Source organism: Podarcis filfolensis (assembly GCF_964270895.1).
Source record: "Podarcis filfolensis genome assembly, chromosome: 9".
NCBI lineage: Eukaryota > Metazoa > Chordata > Lepidosauria > Squamata > Lacertidae > Podarcis > Podarcis filfolensis.
Window position 1 is genome coordinate 26,936,072 of NC_139610.1, and position 20,565 is coordinate 26,956,636.

The 20,565-nt window shown below is 42.8% G+C and overlaps 1 protein-coding gene and 1 long non-coding RNA gene across 2 annotated transcripts in view; one reads left to right on the forward strand and one right to left on the reverse strand.

Moving 5' to 3' along the window:
- LOC310770361 overlaps nt 1-20,565 on the forward strand; it is a 334,814-nt gene that overhangs the window by 156,964 nt on the left and 157,285 nt on the right. The window lies entirely within an intron of this gene.
- On the reverse strand, nt 40-17,947 carry KLKB1 (kallikrein B1). Its single transcript, XM_083630441.1, has 15 exons — nt 17,851-17,947; nt 17,246-17,304; nt 15,159-15,318; nt 14,632-14,735; nt 13,595-13,754; nt 10,990-11,099; nt 10,215-10,371; nt 9,267-9,373; nt 8,978-9,137; nt 8,743-8,858; nt 6,061-6,235; nt 3,297-3,472; nt 3,010-3,105; nt 2,222-2,361; nt 40-1,054 (listed from the first exon to the last, which is right to left on the reverse strand). Exons 2-15 carry the CDS (start codon nt 17,301-17,303, stop codon nt 899-901), a joined length of 1,875 nt encoding a protein of 624 aa, XP_083486567.1. The 5' UTR covers nt 17,304; nt 17,851-17,947; the 3' UTR covers nt 40-898.

Sequence of the window (20,565 nt, forward strand, 5' to 3'; positions counted from 1 at the left end):
TAGTTATTTCTTATATAAATCATTGCTTGGCTGTTGTCCCCCCCCCCCTGTAACTGCAGTTAACAAGAGACAGTTTAGCTTGGAAAGGTAATTTAACGGTATCAAGAAAAATGAGTGGTTGCAGTGGATAAATTTTTAGGAATCTAGCGCAGTCCAGAGGAAATGAAATGCACCTATGGAACAGCTTCCCCAATGATACTCACAGAGCACCTTTTGTGTGTGTCCCTTATTGGCATCAGGCAAATAACTTTTAATTCAACCGGGCTTTTAAATTGTGCCTTAAATCCAGGCTGTAGGTTGTTTTATGCTGCCTCGATGTAAGAACTTTTCTGTATTTTGTCACTGATTTGATTCTCATCCTATATTGTGTGTTTAGGATTTTGTTGCAAGCCACGCAGGAGCAATGAGGCAGCGATATAGATCCAACTGAGCAGTCAACATCAGCATCATGGTGAAATCCATGAATCTTAAATATTGCATTTATGGCTGAAATCACGCTCTACTTTGTAGAGTTATGCTTGCCAAAATTCACTGAAATTTTTCATGCTTAGGTGTGGACAATATCCACGTAGGATATGACCCATTAGAACAGTGGGACATGCATTTGTCAAGCAGTGATTGGCTCAAGTACATTCATTCCCTTTTGTAATTTGAATACACATCAGTCAGTTTCAATATGAGCACCAGGGTGAAAGGCATTTGCCACTTTGGGGGTTATTATTTTTATTGCATGCAACAGGTCAAATGAGTTCAGTCTTTGTTTCAACCCTGCTAACTAGCCTTTTCAAAAACCACAAGGTCACAGAACCTCTCAGAGATTTCTCAGAGAATTCTAGAGCTGCTTGTCTGACATCATCTTCTGTCGTCTTCCATACGTTTAGGTCACTGGACATTTTTTTTACAAGGCTTTTTCATGAATCCAGTCTACAAACTCAGTCACATTAGTGTAAACTCCCGGTTGACCTGGACGAGCACATCCCTCACCCCAGCTGGTAATACCAACCAAATACCAGGTTCTCTGATGTTCACATGAGAGAGGACCACCTGAATCTCCCTAGAGAGAGAGAGATAAGAAACACACATATTGTCAGTATTTTGGCCATGTGAGAGTCCTGGTCTTGAATGGGACATCCAAATTAACAACTGCAATAGCAGCTCTTTTCCTGAGTAGAAACAAACCGCAACAGGGGCAGAAACATATTCTTCATTAGAGTAGCGTCACCAGAACTCAAAAATAATCTGTTCGTAATCTGTTTAAATGTAAAATGGTGGTAAATCTCAAATGCATTACATGCGCTGATTTCAATCCAATAAACTTTAATATTTTTGCAATTCAAACCAAGGGTAAATAAGAGTTAATTTATGTGTGGTCTGCAGAATTGGCATTAACTAAGCACCCAAACCCATGTCATTTCTTCACATGTTCATTGTTTGATGCTACCTTTAATTTTTCAAAGGAAATGAAAATGACCTTCTTGCCAGGCAAAGGCACATGGAATGATTTTACTTTAACCCTTAAGTCAGTGCCAGCAAGTCTGCTCACTGCACCATATGTGTAGTGGAGCCTTTTTGTCCCGGCTCATCTACAGAGAACAATATAAATCAGGACCCACCATATTTAATAGTTACACTGATTTCCTGAAAAGTGGGACAGAAATGGCCAATTCCACTTACACTGCTACAAGCCAAAGCAGATGTTAAAGATTAGATTTCTCAAGTCATAAGTTAGCTTGAAAAGTAAATGGACAGAGAATACATGGTGCAGATTGGCACATGCTTATTTCTTTAACTATTCCCAGGGAACCATGGGAGAAGAAGAAGAGAAGAAGAAGAGAAGAGTTTGGATTTGATATCCCGCTTTATCACTACCCGAAGGAGTCTCAAAGCAGCTAACATTCTCCTTTCCCTTCCTCCCCCACAACAAACACTCTGTGAGGTGAGTGAGGCTGAGAGACTTCAGAGAAGTGTGACTAGCCCAAGGTCACCCAGCAGCTGCATGTGGAGGAGCAGGGAATCGAACCCAGTTCACCAGATTACGATTCCACCGCTCTTAACCACTACACCATGCTGGGAGCTGTAGTAGGAGAAACAGCAAGGGATTTCTAGCAGGATTCTCATCACCTTCATTCACCAAACTACAATTCCGAGGATACTTTGGCAATTAAACTGGTCAACATTTGTAAATTACGTAAATCCTAGGTAACACAAAGGAGGCTGTTACCTTACAAGCGTCCCTGCCACCTTCTCTGTAGCCAGCACACATCATCTTGTCAGTTATCCTGTGTTGTTGGTATCGTGACTGGCATTCCAAATTGGATATTAGGGGGATGCGGACTTTTTGCAGGGTATCTTGTATCTCACCTACAGTGTTACAAATGACAGAAACAGGGCACAAAGCAGGAAGGGGAGAGAGATGTCAACAATGTTGCCAATTCCTCCTAGCTCAGTAATTTCCAGACTGTGTGTCGGGACTCACTAAATTGTCACAAGAAACTAGAAGCTCCCAGGAGCCTGAAATATCCACCCACCCACTATGTAGGCTGTCTGCTTTATCTGTACACATGCAGAGAATGACCGTAGATCAAGGATGCTGCATTGGCAGATGGTTGTCTTAGATGACCTTTGAGGTCCCTTCCATATCTATGATTCTATGCACATCTTTCGCATGTTTCTTTCCATGCAACTTCCACTGGTTACAGAACTGCCCAGCCTGTACATCACTGACTCCTTCAGGAAAATCAACTTGAAAACACTAAGCGCATAATTTCTAATATCAAATTAAGGCCCCACATATATTACACATTTAAAAGATTTATATATTTGTAGGCAGTGCAAAATTGAAAGCTTCTAGATTGTGTATCAGTGCAATTGCTACCCTATAGGTCACAGGAAACCCTCCCCTCCAGAGCATGTGGATTTTTCCCTGGCATGACTTCATCTTTTCTGGATTCAACATGATCATTTCCAAAGATAAGTATTTCACATTTCTTAGTTTTATTTTTTCAATACCTCTCTCTTTTGTGTAACCCCATCCAGTCACCCAGCAGTTGGTGAATTCTGTATTCATTCTGTCTTCAGATGGTAAGCATATAGGTTGCTGTAAAGCTGAATTTCCATTTAAAGGAAAAGTAGATAGTTAAATGTGGAGGAAAGAGAATTCATTTAAAACTACATAGCATTCCTGTAAGAACGCCAATCGTAATTTTTACTTGGTTGGAACAATAGCTGGTTAAAAGCTACTGCAGTCAAGTTACTTTAGCTTAAGATTTTGCAGTAAACTTAAAAGTTTCACGTACCACTGAAGTTCATTGGCTTGTCCAGTTTCATTAAAGCAATGTCATATCCTGTCTCTGAATACTCATACTTAGGGTGGACAATAATCTCTTGAACTCTGAAGAAGGGGGTATCTTCATTTATTTCTGACTGCTTCAAAATGCCCGCATAAACACGCCAAACATCTGTTACCAGAAGGCTAAGCAGAGAAACAATTTTAAAAGATCAGGCTTATTTAAAGCTTTGAATATGAGGCTGTTTTCCATTGATTTAGAGAGGCTAACCTAAGATCCCTGCCACACAGAAATCCAGCTATTTCTTTGTGTTTTAAACCACTGTATTGTATTGCATTCTTTTCATTTCTATTCTTGTAGCAGCTAATTCTCCCCCAATACTCTTTGTGCTTTTTTTTTTTTGGTGCCTCATAACATCTGGAGCCATTTATAACATGCCCATGCCTTTCTTGAAGCCTTAGTAGTCTTTCCCTTCTTCTCATAACACATAAGAGCATGGTAACACATAGCTCTGCTGGATCAGCCCAAGGATCCATCTAATCTAATCTTTATAGTGGGGTAGCAGAGCTGAAAATACCGTATTTTTTGCTCTATGACTCACTTTTTCCCTCCTAAAAAGTAAGGGGAAATGTGTGTGCGTCTTATGGAGGAAATGCAGGCTGCGCAGCTATCCCAGAAGCCAGAACAGCAAGAGGGATTGCTGCTTTCACTGTGCAGCGATCCCTCTTAATGTTCTGGCTTCTGAGATTCAGAATATATTTTTTTCCTTGTTTTCCGCCTCCAAAAACTAGGTGCGTCTTGTGGTCTGGTGCGTCTTATAGAGTGAAAAATACGGTAATGCCTATATATTTCACATCTGGTAACCAATGCACCTATGGAAGTGCATACTCAATGCTGACCAAACTAAGCCTCCTAGAGCACAATATACACCAGGTAGGTTAGTTTGGTCAGAATTAAGTATACACTTCGAGAGTTAACACTAAATACCAAGGGTCAGCAAACTTTTTCAGCAGGGGGCTGGTCCACTGTCCCTCAGACCTTGTGGGCAGCCGGACTACTTTTTTGGAGGGGGAACGAATTCCAATGCCCCACAACTAACCCAGAGATGCATTTTAAAATGAAAGAACACATTCTACTCAAGTAAAAACACGCTGATTCCCGGACCATCCAAGGGCCAGATTTAGAAGGCAATGGGCCGGATCCGGTCCCTGGGCCTTAGTTTGCCTACCCATGCTAATTAGATTACTTCTGGTAAATGAGACACCATAGCTGCTAGAGGACCATGTGTCCCAGATTTTTTAGACTTGTCTACCCATGTACTATCTGAAACCAAAGGGGTGCATTGGTTGCCAGGAGTGATTCCCACCCCCCCAGCCCTCCTACCCTACTATTAAGTTTTCCCACTAGCAGTCCAGTAATTTCATGTACAGTCATCTCTCTAGTGAGATGGACAGTTTTCACCAATACTGCAGGGCAGGGATGGTCCAAGATATTTTGCCACCTGAGGCAAACTATAGAATGATGCTCCACTGTCATGTTTTACTCCTATAAAAAGAGGGTTTTATCTCACATGCATTCAAGCTCATGGGAAGAAAAGGCAAGCCTACTGTGCATGCACTTACTTGGCTTGTTCATTTGTAGTTTAGGAGAAGGTGCCACCAGCTCCACACATCCATAGCATAGCCAAAAATGCCCTCACAGTTTACTTACCTAAGTGCAACACCCCACACAATGGTGAGAGAGGGAGAGCAAGCAAGCACAAGAGCAAGGCTAACACACACTAAGGGAAGCAGTTCACCTCATTCCTTGCATCCTGGATTAATGGGGAGGCACTCATTCACTCAAACTACATGAGAGCAGGACTAACAGCAGAAAGTGGGGAAAGCCACTCATTCCCATTTTTTCTGGAACAAGCAGCCAGAGCGGTGGGAGTGCAGGGCAGTGACTCCATGCCATTCAGCGGGCAAGAAAGGAGGAGGAAGGAGGCTGAAGGCAAAGGTAGAGGCTCAGACAAAAGCGCCACCTCAGCTGGCTTGGAGGAAGCCCAGTGGGGGTGGGGCAGGGAAGGAGGGCAGGCAGCATCGCTAGGCAGTGGCGTAGCGTGGGTTGTCAGCACCCGGGGCAAGGCAAGTAATTTACGCCCCCTAACCCATGGATTTGCGCCCCCTAACCCGTGGATTTGCGCCCCCTAACCCATTGATTTGCCCTAACCCTAGATGTTGCGCCCGGTGCGGTCCGCCCCCCCTGCACCCCCCACGCTACGCCACTGTCGCTAGGGCTTCACGAGGCGTTGCTAGGGGTGCGCAATGGCCAGCCACTGCATGGACACTCTATGGCCTCAGCTGTTTCTAGACTTGCTACTGCTGTTGCTACCACCCATTCCTGGGTCTCTTCACATGGTTTTCTCCAGGCATCAGATGCCTGCAGAATTCAACACAGAGCTGCTATTTGTGGGAAATGTGCTTTGTTGCTAGGCCACCGGTGCTACTGAGAAACATCAAACATAGCATGAGGGGGCATCCATTAGCATAATGGGACTTCTGCAACCTCCCCTCACAAACATGCATGCAGCAAACCTACTCCAGGAGGTTGGGGGACCTTCCGGAACAGATGAAGGGGTGGAAGGGAGAAACCAGAAGTCCCACTGGACTAGAGGAGTTCTTCTTGCATTGGACGTAACTGGATCTCACCCACTGTTTTCAAGGCTCATCCCTTGCAACTTAGAAACATTTAAACAATTCGGTTTTGCTTACTTCACAGAGGTTTTACTCACTCTTCTGTACAATGGGCTGCAGTCACTATCCATTGGTTACTGATGATTGCACCACCACACAGATGACTCTGAAGAGATAACTTTGCGTGCAAACTGACTTGCCAGGGCCATTCTCCAGAAGACGAATTTGTTCCTCCAACAATCCGTCCCTTTGTCACAGATTGCTTCACACATTCTAAGAAAATACTTAAATCTCAACAATGTTTTTCTAGCACAAATAGTTTTTACCTCATAGTTTTTGTTTATTGCAACAGCTCACATAGGTTGATTAAAATGATAAAACTTTGAAGTTTTTTTAAATAAATTTAATGATTTTTTAAAAAAAATTAAAACTTTCTTTTATGCCCTCTCTCAAGGACTATATGTGGGCTTTTACTACAACAGGCATGCAAGTTCAGTTACACTGAGGCAAATGAATTGACCCAAACCTCCCAATGGTCTTCTAGAATTTTGTCACCACTATATTTCATCACTGATACTCTGAATTAAGATTATCCAAACTCCTAACGATTCTAGTTCTCCTTGTATCCACCAGGTGCAATCTTGTGTATTTCTCAGGCCTTTGTGGGATACATTATTAAGACAAAAGGACTCTGTGGCCTGTAACTTACAGGCAGAAGACCAATTCAATCCACCACGGAGTCCTTTCCCTTGCTTTCAAAGTCAAACTGAATGTGACTTTAGGAAATCAAATGCTAACCAGACATGACTTGGGACAGCCGGTCACTGACATCCTGATGCTTTCATTTTAACCAAGCAGCAGGTGCGGGACTGTCCCTTCCCACAAGGATTGGAGTAGTGCAAAAGCAGAGGAGTGTTTAGTTCTTTCCCTGTTTTGTTTTTCCCCAATCCAAACTTAAACAAAGCTGCTGTCAACTCCAGTAAGGAAACTGATACGTTTTCGAAGGTGGCAGGGAACTCATGATATCTAACCATTCTCAGTCTCCCTCACCAAACAGTAAGCTTCCCTATCAGAGCTAAGAGTTAAATGAAGAAACTGGAAAGGGTGAAATTTCTACTCCAGTGCAGGAATTCTCAATCAAGTTCACATATATTAGTGAAAATAAGTTATGAACGTGCATTGTGTTAGGAAAACTGCTTGCAAAAAAGTGTGCATTTGAATCAAAACTGAATGCAAAATTCATATATTAGGAGAAATGTCACCTAAATGTTGATGAATTTCTATGAGGGGTTATAAATAAATAAGTGGCAAAACTGCTTTGGAAATGTGAAGAACTAAATTTCAAAACGGAAAAATAAGAAACTAAGAGAAATGGAAATTGAAAGATTTGTCCAAGCACAAATTAAGCTCTAAGAGGCCTTTTCTATGCAATCCCTTTTAAGAAGAAGAGTAAACACAAACCAGCAAACAGAAGCTGATGGGCACTTGATAGCTAGACAGAACTACCCCAGAAATGTTTGTACAGAAATGTTTGTGCAGAATGAACACAGAAAGTTCAGGGACATGAGCAGCATTTTGAACAGACAGAATCTGGTACATAAAACAGAGGAAGTATGCTTTACAAAGTTAGAAGAGATATCAGGGTATCTATCAAAAGTTGTAAATTCTGGATTATAGGCAGCTTTTGTTCCTGAACTGGGCCACACAGTCTGTGTATATAGCCTTAGGTTATTCTATATTGCTGTATATAAACTTACAGCAGAGCCTTGCAGATTAGAGACCTCAGAGGAGACAATGCTGGGCAGATGAACAACAAGCTGCCCTGTATAAGGCACCTTATTATATAACAGAAGTAGATTTAACTGATTTTTCTCAATTTTGCCACACAAACTTTGAATAAGAATTTTTTATCTCAAAATTCGTAGTGTTATAGACTTGGTTGTATCACTGGTTACTTCAGTTAGCACCAAATAGGAATTACCGGTATCATGTTATGCTTACCTGTCAAATTTGCTCATATGATAAACCATTGTATGTCAACCATCTGTTATAATGAAATACTAAGCACTACTGCATGAAAGCCCTTGTCAAATACTATTGCGTGTCAGCTTGCAAATACCATTAATTACTGATATTTCAAACATAATAGGAGGCCAAGAAGGTGTAGCAAATTTCAATAAATATTCAGCAATTATTAAAGCATCAAAACAATATACGGAGAATAGTGAATATACGATAACGGAGAAGATAATTTTAAGGCGGCATTTTGAAAGCAAATCCGTTTTGCCTCTGGTGAGCACCCAATAACTATGCAATGTGCCTAGACTAAAATTTAATTAATTAACTGGGAACTTTAATGGCTCTTATATAGGACAAAACCTTCAACGAAGCACATAAGAGGCCTGGTGGAACATACCAAAGATATCCCAAGAGAAGTGGCTGGCAGGGTGGAATAGTGCTGCGCTGCTATCATCCCAACAGCAGTGCTGCCAAAATTTAGCTGGATGGTGTGGGGGATAGGGCAGGGTGGCAGCAAGGCTGGGTGTGCATGGGCACACTGGCAGATGTGCTTGATTGGTTCCACCAGAGCACCCACATAGGTCTGCCTCAGCACCATTCTGGTAAGCAGCAGCCATGCCACTGCAACACTTTGCCACCAGGCCGCCTGCCCCGCTAACCCGTCCAGCATCTAGACACCCGTCTAGCTTCCACAGCCAGCCAGCCAGATGCTTTAAGAAACATACAGAAACGTTAACCACATACTTCGAACTTTGACTCACCAAGTCTGTCTTTAACCTGACACAATCTTAAAGAATAGCCAGAAACCTTTCCCGTCTCAGTCACAATTTTATTTGGTGCCCCATCGGCAGTCATTCTTAAGTAGCATTTACATTTGCTATCAAGAAAAGAAACGAAGGCGGATTCAATTTTCGAATATTGCTCAGCAAGGAAAAGTTTATGGGTAAATCTTAATATTGTGGGATGTTCGTTTGTTGATTTATTTCAGAAACTTACCCTTCTCGGTTGCACAATGTTGGGTCTGAATCGTAAGTGAAAAACTGGCAGCGGACCGTGTCTGTACAAAGCTGTTGGCATTCCTTGCTTCCTTTGACATAGTCTGCCTTCACTTGCTCCCCCAGAAAGTTTAAATTGTTGTGAGTCATAACATGACAGGCTGCCATTTTGTTCGTAACCATTGTAAACAAAATAAAAAATAAAAACAGTGCATTATCATGATAAGGGCAAGGAATTCATCAATCATGAAATTGTTTTGCGGACAGCATACCGGTAATTTATGCATTACCTGGTGTAGCTGTCCGGCAGCTTAGGAGACTGAAACCTGACTTAACTCGTCTTTCTACAAAACTCTCCGGTGTGCCATTTCTCGATTTCATCATTTGGCAAGTAAATCTAAAGCAAAAACACAAACTCATCAGTGATAGTATTGATCACATACTGAAAGTGCTTCTAGGCCTCTTCAGCTGCATTCTGAATATCCTCTGATTCTGTAAACCAGAGTTTCCCAAACATGGATTTCCAGCTGTTTTTGTACTACAATTCCCATCATCCCCAGCTAACACAGTCAGAGGTCAGGAATGATGGGAATTGTAGTGCTCAACAATCAGGTGAGTGGAGAAACAGGAGGCAGGCTGCCACATGCACACACCCCAGATATTCATTGACTCTGTTGGATTAAGCCTTGTCAGTCAGAGGAATTTGGCCACCCTCCAGGTGCCCGGCTTGAATCCTTGTGACCTCCTGTCTGCGACTCCCGGCAGGATCAAGGGAGGTCTCCAATCGGCGATTCTCCTCAACGTGAAGAAGAACACACCACTCCTCCCCCTCCTCCATTCCCAGGGGGGGGGAAGAGACAGACAGAAATATATTTACATGCCTTTATTTCTGCCTTTCCTCAGTGCAGAGAACAACATGTCTGCACTCTCTGATACCCAGCTGCAGAGAGAGAATAACTCCACCCATGTACTTCCAGTACAGGGTCATGTGCCACTCTGAGCTAACATCCGGTGCTCAGTGCACATAATAGACTGTCCCTGGTTCCCACGGTACAGTCCCATAACATAAACATCCTGTTTGGCTTTCCAGCCATCTGGAGCACTCAGCAGCATTGCTCCTTTTTCGTAACAGACTCATCCACAAGGGCTAAGGATAAATATTTCAAAGAGATTGTTACAATTTTAAACATGTTATTAGGAAGCATGATGTCTTCAGACTACTTGATAGTAATACTCACTTTGGGTGTTTTACATCTCCATCACTATCATAAAAGGTAAAGAATAAGCAGACTGGGTTGTAAGTGCAAATTGTTCTGCATACAAAGGCATCAGGTGTCAGAACTCTTGCAACCGTAATACCAGAAAATTCCTCCTGGAAAATTTCCATCCGACAGTCTGCACAGAAAATGAATGTGTATAGTCAAACTCATCCATGAAATCAAGAAATACACATACATATAATATCACTTTGGTCTGAGAGTTGTGGAGTCAAATTCTCCAGAATTTGTGTATTATGACACTGTTTGACCCTTCATTCCCTGAATCCATATTCTCAACTCAGCAACAAAGCTCATTCAATGGCTTGTGCAAGTCATTATCTCTTAGCATAACTACACAAGATTGTTGTGAGAATAAATTAGCAAAACAGGATAAGATATGACTATATTATAACTCAAATATGTTATTGGCACAATGGATAATAACCTTTACTATAACCATTCTTTTTCATATTCACGTCACGTCATCATCTTGTGCATGTCAGAGCCCTGCAATATTTGGGGCTCCAACTGGTGCCCTCCCAATATTGTTGGACTACAACTCCCATCATCTATGACCATTGGCCATGTTTGTTGAGGCTGATGAAAGCTTGAGCCCAGCAACATCTAGAGGTCACCAGGTTGAAAATGGCTGCTGTATGGAATATATATTTATTTACACCTATGGCATTGTATCAAAACACCCTACAATATACTCTCCCTACTGTTTTCTTTTAATATATACATATTTATTTACCTGTATTGGCACCTTGACATGCCTTTAATGAGAATCCTGACATAACGCCACTTAGATACCTTATACTGGTTGGTGTTCCCTTGGCACTATACTTCAAGTAGCATTTATTGCTGAATGAGAAAGGAGATTTAAACTGTTAGCATGAAATAGGAACCCAGTCAAAGGAAAGGAAATAATTATCTAGCCTCAGATTGGTTGTTTTCCAAATTTGTTGCCTTCCTCTATGTCAGGCATAGGGACCCTTTTTCAGCCTGAGGGCCATGTCCAGGAGTCTGCATGCCAATGGTGGGTGGGACCAGAGAAAAAGGCATTCAACGCAATTGATGTGACTCTTACCTTTGTACAATCAGCTACATTCCAACCAAACAAAAAATGAGATTTTTCTACACAGAGAGACACAGACACATCTCTCAGTCCTCAATCCAGACAAACAAAAGGCATAGTTCAGGGATATAGTCTAGTCAGGGGAAAACAGACCAAGAAGCTATAGAATGAAGCTAGGAGGGGCATGGTCAAGGGAGAGGGGCAAGCCCTGAGGAGAGCGCCAGATAGAGAGGCCTGCATTAGAGAAGCAAAACCCAGATAGTTGTATATTTTGTTGGGTTAAATGCTTTATCAAAGGAAATGATTCAGAACCTGATCCATCTCCTGAAGTGTGGAAAATAGAGGGCAACTTTAAAAAAGACCAAAGCAGGTACTAATTTTGATTGTATGCTTCTGGATTTTAATTCTTATTAGAATAGCAATCCACAAGCATCATCCAATTAATCACAGTGACAGTGCTCTGAAGGTAGATAGGTATCAGAATAATGCTGCTATAAAATATTTCAGCATGTGAGGTCACTAATAATGCTATACTCATATGCATTCTGCTTGAAAAATGATTGCAATAGAATGTTGATATATGTGCATCAAATTATACCAGCATAAAGGTAAAGGTAAAGGTACCCCTGCCCATACGGGCCAGTCGTGTCCGACTCTAGGGTTGCGTGCTCATCTCGCTCAAGAGGCCGTGAGCCGGCGCCGTCCGAAGACACTTCCGGGTCACGTGGCCAGCATGATGAAGCTGCAGCTGGCGAGCCAGCACCAGCACCAGCACAGCACACGGAAATGCCGTTTACCTTCCCGCTATAAAGCGGTACCTATTTATCTACTTGCACTTAAGGGTGCTTTCGAACTGCTAGGTGGGCAGGAGCTGGGACCAAACGATGGGAGCTCACCCCGCCGCGGGGATTCGAACCGCCGACCATGCGATCAGCAAGTCCTAGGCACTGAGGTTTTACCCACAGCGCCACCCGCGTTCCTATACCAGCATACTGCTTGTCATTTTTAAGGAAATAAAAGAAATAGAGATAAATAAATGTACAAAATAAATGTATGAGGGTTCATTGTTAAGTTTTGAACAAGGAGGAGAAAAAGCACAAGGACTTGCCATTCTCTGTAAGGTATCTTGCAAACCGATTTGAGCAAGATTTTTTTTCATTTCATTAAGATTAGTGAGTAATGCAATTCCACTGTGAACAATCTGTATTTGACTCCCAAAGTGCTGGGTCATTAGCACATTTAAATCCACAGCAGAGAATACTGAAACTGACTGTTCTGAAATAGATTAATTCAGCTTGTGCTATTGCAGACAATTTAATACCATTTTATGACAACAGAAAGTACTGTTAGCTACTGCAAGAAGGATGGATTTAGGCAGCAAACACTACTGCTAATGCAATCCTATGCATGTCTACCCAGTAGTAAGTTCAAATGAGGTCAAAGGGGCTTGTTCCCAGGTATATGGGTAGAGGATTGCAGCCTTAGGGTCTATACACCATGAGCCAAAGACCATAACTAATTTATATAATCTCAACATGGCTAGCACAATTTTATAAAAACTGACAAAAATACATGATCTGTACAGGAGAGCTTGGGGGATTTTGAGCAGATATCTAAACTCTGAGTGCAGAAATGTGAGAATTGTCTTTAAATACTTCCTTTCATTGAAGCATGGAAATTTTCTGGTTCGTTGTGTTATATCTGGATTGAATAGTATGCCATTCTCTGGTGTGATGGTTGGCAAGCCAACAACAGGTAGGCCATTGATCATAGCTGGTTAAGGAGCAACAAACCCACAACCCCTGGTTCCATTGGAACCTGAGAACTAATTCAAGTCATAGCAGTTTCAGAACCAACTTTAACTAGATGGGGGCAGAGGGCATGAATATTACAGCCTAATGACCACATTTATTACCCCAGAAGTAACATAAGAAACAGTATTTATACCCTCACACTAGTACAGGGACCTGAATCCAGGCCAAGAGCTGGCATAGCAGAAGGCTTTGATGCCATTATGTGGGGTGGGAAAATTTATGCAGCCTAAAGGCCACATTGCATGGTGGCCAAATGCCAGGGGTGGGTAAGTGACAATTTGTTACCTTTAATTCTATGGGCAGATGATTGATCCTGGAGCAAACAGCCTGTGGTCCCTGTTTTCCTGCCTGGCAAAGGCATCAGAGTCATTGTAGTCCACTTGCCATATACAGAAAAACGAACTATCTGATCCATAGTACTGAGAAGTCCATTGGGTCCAATTAAAAAGCATATTGGCATTATTTACCGGAAATGTGCATCGTGAAATGAAGCTGTGGTGTATGTGAAAAAATGACAGTGATTCTCATTGGTGCATCTTTTTTGGCAGTGGACATAGCTTTCTTCAGTGGTTATATTGTAGTTTTCTCCTCGCATATCCAACCCTTCATGGACTTCCTTGCTGCAAGCTGGAGAGGGGCAGAAGGACAACAGCAATCTGCAAATGCAGATGAACACCAATAGCAAGGCATCTAGAGGCATCTCTCTCTCCCAGCAACCAGGCATCAGTGCCGTACCCCAAGGCCCACACTGCTCTGTTTCAACAGAGGTCCAGACTTCAAGGGCAACTCCTAGATGCCAGTACTAGTCCCAAGGGCCAATCCCAATGCATCACACCTTATAAAGCCCAGGACCCAGATCCAACTTCTTAGTTACGTGGGCTTCCACTGAGCTGACAGCCTCTTCCCCCTAGATCTCAGAACTTGACAGCCTGGGAAGCAGATCCTACTCAGGCAGGGCAGCAGTTCACATGTATAGCAGTAGTAGTAGTATTTCACAGTGGGATTTCCTTCTGAGTAAAGATGCATAGGAGCAGATCCTTATTTCCCCCACCCCACCAGGGGCCAAGGTTGAGAAGTAGGTGGTCCTAGCTATTTGTCAATCACCTGATGTCTCATTGATGTCAAGATTTTGCTTGCATGGTTTGAAATCATACCATGAAAGCAAAGGCACGGTGCTTTGCAAGCCCAGGGATCAAATGATTGTTGACACTTGCAGACCCCAGTGCACAGGACTTTGCAGGCACCACTGATTAGCTGACTGCCACTGCCTGAAAACCCCCTTTCAGCCAAGCCAATACCTGCCCCATGTGTGACATCAGATATAGGGTACCAGGTGTAGGGCAGATGGGGAGGCCTGGAGGGGAATTGGGCCTTCAAGCTGGAGGTTCCCCACCACTGATGTAGACAACACTGAGCTTGATGGCTCAATAGTCTGACTTGGTATAAGGCTGCTTCCTATGTCCCTTTGGCTGCTTTGTAGGGTCTCCGAACCAGCAGACCTTACCAGTGACTCCAGGGCATTGTTTCCGGGAATGTCCAGAGATTACCCCTTTGGTGGGTATCCTTGGCAACGCTTGAGTATCAGCCTCTTTCAGGAAGCATGCAAACCTGACATTAAGGAAAGGAGAAGAGAAATAGATTATAGAATCATAGAATCAAAGAATTGGAAAGGACCCCTTCATTTATAGCGTGCATTTATTTTTCTTCCCCTTTATCTAGCTATTTATTTATAGTGTGGATTTCTGAACTATGCAAAAAGAAAAAAAGAAACCCCCTCCCTGGGTAAAAACAAACAAAATGAACCACCAACTGTCCCCTCCTAAAACTGTCCCCTGCCGTTGAAATTCAATTACACCCAGCTTGGGATAGGAGGTACCTGTCTTGTTCGAGTATATTATTTCATTTTATAATGTATACAAATCAGAAAGAGCAATTATAAAAGCAGACAAAGGTTAATGTCACTTGTATATAGATGCCACTAAATGAATGAACAAATAAGCAAACAAATCAGAGATGTAATGTGAATGTTACCTTCCAATATCTTTCACCCAGTCTCCTGGAAAGTAGGAAAATAATAGACACTTTGGGTGATACGTGCACACCATCTGGCAGTAGTCTGCATTGGGAGCATAAACCTTAGAGATATCTCCTCCTTGAAAATATGTGTTTTCGTAGATTTCAGACACACATTCTGAGGCACAAAAATGCAAAATGTTAGCGTATCTTCATGGTACATAGTTGTTGCTGTTTTCCAAAGCAGGGGTGGATAGGCAGAAGATGGTTGATGTTAGGCTTCTAGTTGCTATTAAAAGATTTTGCCATAGTCCTTTTTGCAATATTTTGCTTATTTCTGGTTGCATTTTATGTGTGTGTGTTTTTAAAAATGAGTGAGGGTATTTTGCACATTTTGTGCATTTTCTGAGCTCATTTTCAAATTGCAAGGTTTGGAGAATGGCAAAATCCAGCGGACTGTTTTGTTACATTTCTGTACAGTGGGTCAGGGAATGCAAACCGGTTTTGTCAGCATCAAAGTGTGGAACAAATGAAATCTGCAAGCATCCCTACTTCAGCCACCCAGCCACTTTCAACCCCTGCACTTCAAGTTCTTTCCATCCCATCGACCCTTTTCATTTATAAACCAGCTTTACGTTCATGAGTTCCTATGAAGAACACAGGAAGTTAAAAACCATAGTCCCACTGAGCAAACAGAAACCCTTGCACCAATGGGATGCATCACACTGTGCTATTTTTAACACAACCCTATTTGTTAACCTCTACAAAACTACAGTTCCTGTTGCTCCTTTCTGAGTTTTTATATCAGGAAAAGTAGCCATGCCTTTATAGGTGGCCAGAGCAGGTGTAAGTAGACCATTATGTTATGGCTGGAGTAGATGGAAGCTCATTGCTCCACCTCATTATTTATGAGTTGTAACAAATCCCCACCCCCAGTCAGCTCCAAGGCTAGCCCAAGACATTTTGCTGCCTGATACAAAAATAATATTTTTTTAAAAAATGGCACCCTCCTCTATTTCATGCACAAAGACCTACTGAACTGGCAGTTAAATTTTATTTCAATGCTGGCAACAGAACAGCATCTGCCCCCACAGATGACAGGTTAACTTATTGGTGCGTACCCTCCAAGTGTCCAGACTTTCCTGGGGCATTCCCAGAATTGCCAAAACCATTCCAGCTTCTGATTTGATCCTGGAATGCCCCATTTTCCCCTACAGCACTGTCACTGTTGGAAACTTTCCTAATCACAAAAGGCCTGTTTCTTTTTTTCTTTTTTAAGTAGAGGGCAATTGAGTGTTTTAATCTACTGTAATTGCTCAAACCTAAATTCTCCAGTACAGTGGTACCTCGGGTTACATACGCTTCAGATTACAGACTCCGCTAACCCAGAAATAGTACCTCAGGTTAAGGACTTTGCTTCAGGATGAGAACAGAAATCATGCTCTGGCCATGCAGTGGCAGCGGGAGGCCCCATTAGCTAAAGTGGTGCTTCAGGTTAAGAACAGTTTCAGGTTAAGAACAGACCTCCGGAACGAATTAAGTACCGTATTTTTCGCTCTATAAGATGCACCAGACCACAAGACGCACCTAGTTTTTGGAGGAGGAAAACAAGAAAAAAAATATTCTGAATCTCAGAAGCCAGAACCACAAGAGGGATCGCTGCACAGTGAAAGCAGCAATCCCTCTTGCTGTTCTGGCTTCTGGGATAGCTGCGCAGCCTGCATTCGCTCCATAAGACGCACAAACATTTCCCCTTACTTTTTAGGAGGGAAAAAGTGAGTCTTATAGAGCAAAAAATATGGTACTTAACCCAAGGTACCACTGTATAAATTTAACACTGTCCAGCAAAATTGTGAGAGAGGCACCATTAGTCACCACTGAAACCCCCAGCTTCCTCTGGGGGGGAAAACATTGGAGGATGCAAAATATTTTCAAATTTGGCTACCCTAGAATTTATAATTCAGAGTATTTAGATTTCCTCCAGTATTATTTGTTAGATAAACTATTACCATTCCACATTTTATTTTCTGAGCTTGGTCCGATGAAGTCATTTAGGTATATCTTTACAAATATTCACATACAAGAAGCAATCTAGAGGTACTTACCGCTAGAGACTGAAGAAATTAACAGAATGAAAGAACATGTTTGTGAAATCCATGCCATCCTAAAAAATAAATGCAATAAAATATTCAATGCCCATTTTAAAAGTGTGCTATAAGGAGGGATTTCTCAAAAGCTCACATTTCCAAGGTCTCGGAAGGAGTTTAACCAAATGGGCATCAAAAGTTGTCATTAACATTGCTCAGTAATTTCAAAAAGTATAGTGCTTTTATTATATAAGATGAATAATTTTTGTTCCCATCTGTTTAAACTATCAGCTAAGATTTATTATAATGAGTTACTGCAGTTAGTGCTGTACTTTTATATCAGCCCATTGGTTGATTAAATACCGCAGCTTTAGTTAGATTTTTTTTAAGCATGCGTCTAACATTAACAAAGCCTGATTTCTGACAATTTTTTTAACAATTTTTAATATATGTTGTAAGCTATCCAGACTGCCTAGGGAAACCCAGCCAGAGGTATGGGGTTTGTTTTTATTATTATTAGTACTACTACTACTACTACTACTTTTGATTTGCTCCCAGCTATCTAATATAAGTCCTGCAGTAGATGTATATTTTATTTGAAAGCAATAAAGGAAATTCATTACCTGGAGATAGTTGCTGCACTTGTAACTTTTCTTTCTGAACAAATGCAATTTGCAGTACCCAAAAATGGGGTGGAGAGGGGGAAATGTACACATTCCACTTGTGATAAGTCGTGCTGCCTCTGCCAATGTTTATCTGCCTGTGATATTTACTTTTGAGGAAAGCTCACACAGTAAATACTGCTTCTGCCTTCTTGAAAGTGATTCTCAGCTGACGTAAGCTGACCGGTGACACCGGAGGCGTTTTTTTCTTTTCTGAAAAATGTCATTTTGTCTCATTTATATGAGCTAAGCCATCTGGTGTTTACTATGGGTACTACATTGCATTGGAGCAGGAACCGGCAAGCCACTCTAGTATCCCTGCCAAGAAAACTCCATGGACAAAGACAACAGGCGTATGAGTGCCTGGCGTGCTCTGGTCCATGGGGTCATGAAGAGTCGGACACGACTAAACGACTAAACAACAACTACATTGCATAGAAAAGGAATGTATCAAAATCTACAACATGGCTAGGCAAACTAAGGCCGGATCCGGCCCAATCACCTTCTAAATCCGGCCCGTGGATGGTCCGGGAATCAGCGTGTTTTTACATGAGTAGAATGTGTCCTATTATTTAAAATGCATCTCTGGGTTATTTGTGGGGTATAGGAATTCATTCATTTATTTTTTTTCAAAATATAGTCCGGCCCCCAACAAGGTCTGAGGGACAGTGGACCGGCCCCCCTGTTGAAAAAGTTTGCTGACCTACAAGAACATTCAATATACATTCCTCACATATCCTCCTAATGGCACCTGCCTCAGGCCTGCCAGTTTTGGCTCTCATGAAAGGGCAGCACAATTTCAGTTATTTAATTTATTGTTGGGGGTGGTTTTGCCAGGAGAGGCACTTGTGGGATTTTCTGCCTAAAGTGCCGAAACAAGTAGGTCCACCTTCAGTTCTAGGTACCTTGACTTTTCTATCAGGAAGCAGCAGGTCCTGATCCAGTCCACTGGCGGAGGAAGAGGAGTGCAGGGGGAGCCGACCACCCCCAGCAGCGTGAGCCTGGTGGGGTGCCATCGTGGCTGCCCCCCCCCGCGCCTGTGTTGTCCCCCCTCCCGCCCCCGGGAAGCATGCCACACGCCTGCGGGCGGTGCATCACGCCCCCAGGACTCGTGTCATGCCCCTGCGGGTGACGCACCACGCCCCCGGGACGGGCGCCAACCCTGCCCCCGCCTGCTCTCTGCCCCCAGGTGCCAGAGCATGAAGCTCCAGTCCACAAGCGCACACATGTGAGCATGTGCCCACACAGGAACATGTCCTGTTCTCTCCAGATTGATCAATATAGTGGCACCTCTGGTTGTGAAGGGGATCCGTTCCGGAGGCCCGTTCGCAACATGAGAAGAGCGCAACCCGCAGTGGCATGTCTGCACACATGCAGGTTGCGATTCGCTGCTTCTGCGCATGAGCGTGATGTCATTTTGCGCTTCTGTGAATGCACAAGTACTTCTGGGTCGCCGCGAGACATAACCTGAAAGAACGTAACATGAAGCGGACGTAGCATGAGGTATGACTGTATTTATCTGTATTCTGTTTAAGCTCCACAGGTCTGCATTTTCCAATAATAATAATAGTAATTTAATATTTATACCCCACCCATCTGGTTGCACTTCCCCAACCACTCTGGGCAGCTTCCAACAAAATATTAAAATACAGTAATTCATCAAACATTAAAAGCTTCCCTAAACAGGGCTGCCTTCAGATGTCTTCTAAAAGTCAGATAGTTGTTTATTTCCTTGACATCTGATGGGAGGGCATTCCACAGGGTGGGTGCCGCTACCAAGAAGGCCCTCTGCCTGGTTCCCTGTAACTTGGCTTCTCGCAGTGAGGGAACCGCCATAAGGCCCTCAGTGCTGGACCTCAGTGTCCGGGTAGAATGATGGAGGTGGAGACGCTCCTTCAGCAGTCCCCATGTTTTGCATGGGCAGATTTATGACTGATTAAATTTTGGCTCAGTTCTTTGAAGAATCACCTCCCTCCACATCAGCCTGCTTATGCACCAAGGCTTTTTTTCAGCTGAAATTTAGTTCTGGCACCTCTGAAGTGGGAGCCTTTTGAGAAACAGAAATAGAGGCTATGAGCAGAGATGCCGAGGAGGAAGAAACTGAGTGACTCTTGCCCACTGGTATTTTTTTAAAAAAATGCATAAATGTGTCGCTCATCTATTTCAGGGATGACCAGCTTCTTTATTCTCAGGGACCACTTTTACCTCCAGACATAGGAGTCTGAACAACCCAACCCCTGTCACAGGATAGTATTGTAAAGCTAGTCATCTTCTACAACAAAGATGGAGAGACTATGTCCCTCCAAATGCTGCTCCCATCATCCATCACCAGCAGTGATGGTATCTAGGACAGATGGGAGTTGGGAGTCCAATGGCATCCATGTGGTCCAGGGTTCCTCAACCCATTCTAGAAGAAAAGTCTTGGAAGTAGGGATGTAAGAAGGCATCGCTTTCCATTCAACCGTCTTTGTCAAATGCAAGGCCATTTCCATTCTACTGCAGTTTGCCTTCTGCCAAAACCTGTTATTCGCTGTGCTATATGCTGTGGCAAAATTATCTAACAAGCATAATTTATGTGACTATGTAATGTACATAAATTATGCTGTCATGATGTTATTCCATCCCCTTCATTTCAGTGCAAATGACACAATGCAAATGGGTGTGTGTGTGTGTGTG

Bases quoted from the DNA above. Each gene is read 5' to 3' on its own strand.
- KLKB1 (XM_083630441.1), bottom strand. From the start codon at position 17,303: ATGGCATGGATTTCACAAACATGTTCTTTCATTCTGTTAATTTCTTCA. The intron at 9,374-10,214 runs GTGAGTATTACT...TTTTTGCTTTAG, and splicing joins GGAGATGTAAAACACCCAAA to ATTTACTTGCCAAATGATGA. The intron at 9,138-9,266 runs GTAATGCATAAA...ACAAAATGGCAG, and splicing joins CTGCCGGACAGCTACACCAG to CCTGTCATGTTATGACTCAC.